General features: G+C 47.1%; 1 protein-coding gene across 1 annotated transcript; it reads right to left on the bottom strand.

The window, feature by feature from the left end:
- Nucleotides 1–479: 479 nt before the first annotated feature.
- ift27 (intraflagellar transport 27 homolog (Chlamydomonas)) lies at nt 480–7,767 on the bottom strand. The gene is made up of 7 exons (XM_072682831.1): nt 7,592–7,767; nt 6,179–6,258; nt 2,877–2,936; nt 2,623–2,682; nt 2,020–2,137; nt 1,418–1,527; nt 480–694 (listed from the first exon to the last, which is right to left on the bottom strand). Exons 1-7 carry the CDS (start codon nt 7,623–7,625, stop codon nt 596–598), a joined length of 561 nt encoding a protein of 186 aa, XP_072538932.1. The 5' UTR covers nt 7,626–7,767; the 3' UTR covers nt 480–595.
- Between the last annotated feature and the right edge of the window lie 217 nt (nt 7,768–7,984).

Genomic DNA, 7,984 nt, shown 5'->3' with positions numbered 1-7,984 from the left:
GGTGTTTCCGGCGTGCAGTGGCCAGTACCTAAATAAAGTGCTGAAAAAATAAGGAACCCCATGGGCGCTCCACCAGAGGTCTTGCGGAGTCCTTGTGGAGTCCAGAGCGTCACTGCTGGACTGGGAGTAGTCCACCGACTGTGAGTGGACACAGTGTTTAAACCCTCCAGCAGCACTGCTGTGTCTAATACACTCGAACCACCACCACCACCATGTCACTCAGTGTTACTGAGAGTGCTGTGAATGCTGACCCACCACACAAACACTACCAGCTCTGTGGTGGTCAGTCCTGTGGGGTCCTGAGCATTGAAGAACAATCAGGGTGAAAGGAGGCTATTAACGGAGTCTGCAGAGAAACAGATGGAGTCTGGAATTAGAGATCAACACAGTGTAGTCCACTGACTGTATGGTCAGTGGGGCTAATGGACAGTGAGTGCAGAAACAAGGAGGTGGTTTTAATGAAGTGGCCGGTCAGCATATTCTCTTTTTTTATGTTTTATTAATCTGTGTATAAACGTGTGTACAGATGCAGGTGTGTTGGGGGACAGAGAAACACTCAAATGCAGAGAAGGGGATGCTGGGTGCTCTAGGACCATCAGCTGAGGGTCTGAATCATCTGCCTGCGGTCCTGATAGAGTGTGTAGAAGGCTTGGGCTAAACTCAAAAAGGGGGCATCACAGTTCTCCATCTCCTTCTGCAACACACACACACACACACACACATAGGGGGAGTACAAATAAGCTTCAGATTCATCAACAGTCTACAATATATGGACAAAAGTATTGGGACACCTGCTCATTCTTTTTTTTCTTTCAAAAAATCAAAAAAGGGTATTAAGAAAGGGCTGATCTTGCTTTTGTTGGAGTAACTGTCTCTACTGTCCAGGGAAGAAGGCTTTCTACTAGACTTTGGAGGAGCATTGCTGTGAGGATTTGATTGCATTCAGCAACAAAAGCGTTAGTGAGGACAGGATGTTGGATGATCACCACCCCACCTCATCATCCCCAACTCCCCAACTCATCCCAAAAGTACTGGATGGAGAACACAGTTCCTCCACTGCCCCACAGCTCAATGCTGGGGGGCTTTACACCCCTCTACCCCACGTCTGCATTAGGCAGCATGATGCCAAAAGGTATATCATATTTATCTGATCTTGAGAGTCCTAATCACTCTTTTGGCACATTTGTGTCAGCAGTTGGTGCAACTCAAAAAAAGTTGTTAAATGCATTGATTAGAAGAGGTGTCCACAAACATTTGGACATATAGTGTATATGTCCAAATATGTGCAATTTTCAGTGTCATCATAGGGAATGAATACATTATAGCCATTATTAGATAATAAGGCTTGTGATTAATAATCAATAATAAATTCACAGGTGAGTCTTAGTGCGTGCAGTCGTGGTCAGAGGTCACTCACAGCTGAAGTCTCGTGGTATTGGAGCCCCTGGCTTTGAGCCCAATCCTGCGCCGTGGTCTCTTCCACCTCTCTCCTTGAGGACAGGTCTGACTTATTCCCAACCAGCACACCTTTTTACACAGCAGATCAGAGTCAGGTCATGAGTAGTCAGTCAAAGCATGCCTGCAGCTCAGGCTGATGATAGGGGCATCAACTGAAAGAGGACAGAGCAGTGCGTCCGACAGATACGCTACATGGACAAAAGTATTGGGACACCTGCGCATTCATTGTTTCTTGTGAAATGAAGGATATTAAGGAGTTTATCCTATCTCTCCTGTCCAGGGAACAAAGGGCTTTCTACTAGATTTCATAGCACTGCTGTGCGGATTTGATTGCATGCAGCAACTAGAGTGCTGGTAAGGTCAGGATGTTGAATCACCGCCATCCAGGCTCATCCCACGAGTATTGGATGGAGCACTGCATGTATTGTATGGGTGGTGACCATTCAACATCCTGACCTTAGCAACGCTTTTGTTGCTGCATGCAATCAAATCCTCACAGCAGTGCTGCAAAATCTGGATATAAATGTATAATATAATTAATGCAGGGGTGCATTCTCTCACCTGGCACCTGCAGTCCATTACAGTGTGCTCGGACGCGCTCTAGCCACCGGCTGCAGCTGTTGAAGGACGCCAGGCTGCTGATATCGAACACCACGCACACCACCGAAGGCTGCCCCCACTTACACACACACACACACACACAAAAAAAATCCTGTAAATGCAGTGGATAAAAACACACTGGTTTCGCAATTACATCCAGAAGCTCAATTGACCTAGTGCTGAAAGCTAAGCTCTAAACTAAAGGATCTAGGGACTTCATTAGAACACAGAAAGCGGATACGCTACGGTCAAACCCCACCGGACCACACTTCCTAGAAGGACTTTAAATGAGTGGTTCTGGTGGTAGCATTCCTGGGGACCCACTGCCCTACTCAATTTGGTGCTTTTCCCACCCACATTCTCACACGTCTGATTGACCCCGGCTAATTACCAGAGCTTTCCTGAGCTTAATCAGGTGCACTGGAGCAGGGAGGAAATGAAACTATACTACTGGGTCCACAGGACTGGGGCTGGCATCACTGGATTCGAGCCAGCAAACTCAGGAACTAAGCAAAGGTCCAGGAGTGAACTTTGTGTTATACTTCTGTGTAAACTTCGCCTTACCGTTTTCTCACAGGCTTCCGCAAAGGTTTCCCGTCCAGCCGAGTCGTAGATGTACAGCTCCTGAAAGAGGCAGAGCGCAAAACATCTGAACAGCGCAGAGAAAGGACAACCTTGGGGGAACTAGGGAGTGGTGGTGCTAATGTTATGGCTGGTCAGTGTATGTATGTCACCTGTCTCACAGTGGTTTGGTGGAAGTACCCCCTCACCCGTAGTTAGGAGTGATGCACGTGAGCGAGGGCCCGGTCTGTACTTACCACACTGTCGCTGGTCTCTGGAATGGTCAGGGATTTCACCAGCAGCTCCACACCAGCGGTCTACAGCACAAACATACACCAAGCCTTCGTTAGCTGTTAGCCTATTAGCATTCTGTTAAAGCAGCCAGTAAGCGGAAGCACTAGAATATCATGGCCGGAGACTGAAAGCACAAAGCAGGGGGTTCTAATAAAGTGGCCAGAGAGTGGAGGCACATAGCAGGTGTTTCTAATAAAGTGGCCAGGGAGAAGAACAACAAAGTAGGGTTTCTAATAAAGTGGACAGAGACTGAAAGCACAAGGTAGGTGTTTCTAATAAAGTGGCCAGGGAGAAGAGGTACAAAGTAGGCGTTTCTAATAAAGTGGCCAGTGAGTGGAGGTTCAAAGTAGGTGTTTTTAATAAAGTGGCCAGTGAATAGACATACAAGTTAAGCATTTCTAATATAGTGGCCAGCAAGTGGAGGTTCAAAGTAGAGGGTTCTAATAAAGTGGCCAGTGAGTGGAGGCACATGGTAGATGTTTCTTATGAAGTGGCCAGGGAGACGAGGTACAAAAGTAGGAGTTTCTAATAAAGTGGCCAGTGAGTGGAGGTTTAAAGTAGGTATTTCTAGTGCACAATGAGAAGAGCTACAAAGTAGGTGTTTCTAATAAAGTGACCAGAGAGACGAGGTACAAAGTAGGGGTTTTTAATAAAGTGGCCAGAGACTGAAAGAACAAGGCAGGTGTTTCTAATAAAGCGGCCAGGGAGACGAGGTACAAAGTAGGGGTTTTTAATAAAGTGGCCAGAGACTGAAAGCACAAGGCAGGTGTTTCTAATAAAGTGGCCAGTGAGTGAAGGCACATGTTAGGTGTTTCTAATAAAGTGGCCAGGAGACAAGGTACAAAGTAGGGGTTTTTAATAAAGTGGCCAGAGACTGAAAGCACAAGGCAGGTGTTTCTAATAAAGTGGCCAGGGAGACGAGGTACAAAGTAGGGGTTTTTAATAAAGTGGCCAGAGACTGAAAGCACAAGGCAGGTGTTTCTAATAAAGTGGCCAGGGAGGAGAGGTTCAAAGTAGGTGTTTCTAATAAAGTGGCCAGTGAGTGGAGGTTCAAAGTAGGTGTTTCTAATAAAGTGGCCAGTGAGTGGAGGTTCAAAGTAGGTGTTTTTAATAAAGTGGCCAGAGACTGAAAGCACAAGGCAGGTGTTTCTAATAAAGTGGCCAGTGAGTGGAGGTTTAAAGATGGTGTTTCTAATAAAGTGGCCAGTGAATAGACATACAAGTTAAGCGTTTCTAATATAGTGGCCAGCAGGTGGAGGTTTGAAATAGGTGTTTCTAACAAAGTGGCCAGAGAGTGCGTGTTGACCTCCGAGACTGAAGGTTATGTGAGATTGCAGTTTTAGTATGGCGGCTGCGTCTCTCTAGCGCCAGTAAAAACAGCTTGCTCATCTCCTGAGAAGATACATCTACGGAAAGATCTGAATTGGTCCCACAGGCCGAGTTGATTAAGGTTCCTCTGCGTTCTGTGAGCCGACGGTAAGATGAAACCTTCTGTTCAGAAGGAAGCAGGTTCCTGAAAAGAGGGAGGGTGGGGTCCTAGGAGGATTTACCGGCTGGCGGGTGGACGTGATATTAGGCAGCGCATGCACGCGCTCCGGAATGCCAATGAGAGCTCATTACGGGTAAACACAGCCCGGCCCGCTTTCGCTAACAAGCCTGCTGACATTTCACACGAGTGCCGTCGTTTCAGCCAGTGCCCTTCAACTGCTGCCCACGCAACACCACTGTCCATCGATCAGCATGTGTCATATTTAATGACGTTTAGTGATGTTTAGTCCACCTATTTGACATCTATAACCTCTCTCGCCCCTTCTCGTTCCCCCTCTCTCACACATAGATGAAACCCAGTGCTTTATTTTTGTCATGCTGGCATTGTACCTCTGCCTGCAAATCTCTCCCTACGACGACTACTACTACCCTCACACACACACACACACTGAGCCCAATTACTGCAGTGGTTGTATAAATTATTGACGTTCCTGTCACCTGTAGCTGCGGAGCATGCTGATGTAGGCAGAGCCGTGCGAGTCTCTCTCCTCTATATTCAATTCCTTTCATCTCCGTCCCGTTCAACTCCATCGACTTTATTCAGCCACAAAGGTCGGTCATAACAGTCGTGCGCTAAGTCATCGGGCCTGCTAACACGGCTTAGCACCGAAGCAAAGCGTTTATAAGTGGTGGACGGCAGAGGACAGAGAGAGATGAATCTAATCTCTGGATGAAATCAACGAATTACGATGCAACTGTTCCTTCGCTGCCATTCCCACTCTGCCTCTCGCCAGAACTGCCCAACACTGCATAACCCATATCCGTGGGTCATATTAGTGTCAAATCCTGTAATTTTGGATCTCTCAACTTGTCAACAAATGCACGTATACAGCTAGCTGAGTTTTACTTACAACAGTGGTGTAAATGTGAATTACACTCCACAACTGTAGAGGGAGCCCAAGAGCGAAAAATAGCAGTTCTTACATACTGCTGCTTTAAAGTGATGATTCAAGCTAAAATGTAGGCTGTGTCTATAAACGGAAGACAGCTGCCTCATAGCCCTGCTGCCTGGGATTCAAACCAGCGATCCTCGGGTCACAGTGGATCCTTGAGTATAACGCTGGGGGCTTTACTCCCCTCTAGCCCACGCCTGACATGAGGCATTATGGTGCCAATAGGTTCATGTTTATCTGCTCCAGAGAGTCCTATTTATTGGCTGGACGTCTCTACAGGGCCCAGACAAGCTGCGTGTGTGTATTTGCTCGTCTGTGTCAGCACTGAGAAGGGGTGTCCACAAACATTTGGACATTAAAAAAAAAAACTCCTGAAAAGCTCTTTGTTCAAGCTGATACTGAAGTCAGGCATGTTCCTGTAGATCATCTGTATGCAGAAGCTTTGCTCATGGCCTACTTTTAACATCGGATCTTCTTACTAGGGATGCAGGCTGATCAATAAGGCATCGATTGGAAGGGATTTCATTTCACAATGGAGGAGGCATCACCCGCTCCGCCTGCGGGACTTTAACGAGTGCCGCTGATTTTGGCAGGGAGCGGCTCCCCGATATTCCCTCGGTTGTCAGGTGCCAGGTGGTGTTAACCGAGATTAGCTTTATTGTAATCAACAGTGTGCCTCTGAGAGTCCGTCTGCCTGACAACCCAAACTTCATTATTAAACGTGGGTTTGCGAGAGCGCTGAATCGCAAGTAACTGATTAGCGAGTTAAAGGCTGTGTCGGAGTGGAGTTTACCCAAAGCTGGTAAGTTGGTGACACTTCTCACCATGCTGTAGTTCTTCTGGAAGTGGGCGCCGTCGCTGCGGAACATCTGAGACAGGGCACTTTTCCCCACCGCCGCATCTCCTGCACACAAACGCAAAGATCTTCATTCAAATCAAATCAGAATGTATTTGTGTAACACGTTTTACAACTGGCCTTGTCACAAAGCAGCTTTACAGGATCAGTAATCAGTAAAAAGACAAGACATCAACAACATAAGAAGGCATGAAACCCTAAGACCCCCAGTGAGCAGCCAACGGCGACAGTGGCAAGGAAAAACTCCCTCAGAGCTGGAGGAAGAAACCCTGGGAGGACCCAAGACTCACAAGGGGGACCATCTGACCTCCTCTAAAAGTCACAGAACCACCGCATGAGACTGTTCTACTGCTCAGGTGTGCAACATAATCTTAATATCATAATATAATAATCATGATATAGTATAACTAATATAAGCAAAGTATTAGGACTGGAACTGGAACCATAACCTCTGGATCTTTTTCAGCAGCGGTGGCACGCCGACGACCCCCAACCCTTAAAAATGGGCAAATAAGACATGATGCTGGAATACAGTAATTTTTTTTGCCAGCACTTTTCAAAGAGCTTCCTTTCATGAAGGCTAACTCCATAAGCTGTAAGCATCATAGCAGAGACTGCTCCCAGCAGGATTATAGGAAAGATATTGATTGAGCTGTGGAGCAGGAGGAGGAGGAACTGTGTTCTCCGGAATGATGGTTGGTGCTCCATCCAGTACTTCTGGGATGGATTGGATGTGAAGTTGATGGTGGGGTGGTGATCATCCAACATCCTGACCTTACTAACTGTCTTGTCGCTGAATGCAATCAAATCCTCCCAGCAGAGCAATGCTTCTCCAAAACCTAGTAGAAAGCCTTCCTCCCTGGACTGGAGTTAGCTACTCCAACAGAAGCAGGATCAGCTCATACCCTTGATTTCAGAAGAAACAGTGAATGAATGAATGAATGAGCAGGTGTCCCAATACTTTTGACAGCATATAGTGCATCCAGTACTGTTTGTTTATTGATTAGGATTTGAATGGTGATGGTTTGCGGTTTATCTCTTTATCTTTTTGTCTGCTGTCGTCGCTCTTCATCCCCAACTCCCAACCTCATCCCAATAGTACTGGGTGGAGCACCATCCATCACTCATCCAGCACAGCTCCTCCACAGCTCCTCCACTGCTCCACATCTCAAAGCTCAGGTCTTCACTTTAAGAGGTTTCCCCTGAAAGAGTTTCAGCAGAGTGAGAACAGACAGACAGTAAAGGCGAGGGTGCAGCAGGCTTCAGATTACAGCCCATCTCTTCAGCCTACAGTGTTTATACCAGCAGTGGAGCTGGGAGCCATGGAGCTACAGCTGCTACGGCCTGTTGTGTTAGTGCGTTACACAGAGAAGCATCTTACCCACGAGGATACACCTGGCTCGTAATTTCACCATCGCACAAACCTGCCTAACCTCCAAACATCAACTCTAATCACTAACGAGAACCAACTCCGCCATTAACCCGCGTTTAGCTCTTTAGCTCATTCGTTAGCTCTCAGATTAGCTTCCCTCTCTTCCGCCCAGCCAAGCCGCACACGACGCGTTGCTTAGGAACAGAAACCCAGCGTTCCCATTGGTCAAAACAGCGACACGCAACGCGGATCCAGTAAGGCGATTGGCTGAAAGGAGTGACGCACACAGAATCACGTCACTCCGCTCTGTGTAGCAGTACGCATTTTTACCGCGAGAGGGCGCGGATCGGCCGGTGATCTCACCCTGCACGAGCGTTATTTATCATCATTTTTAATATAAAA

This window comes from Salminus brasiliensis, chromosome 7 (assembly GCF_030463535.1).
Source record: "Salminus brasiliensis chromosome 7, fSalBra1.hap2, whole genome shotgun sequence".
In the NCBI taxonomy this organism is placed as follows: Eukaryota; Metazoa; Chordata; class Actinopteri; order Characiformes; family Bryconidae; genus Salminus; species Salminus brasiliensis.
Note: the sequence above shows the minus strand (reverse complement) of the source record. Positions and strands in the feature narration are given on the sequence as shown.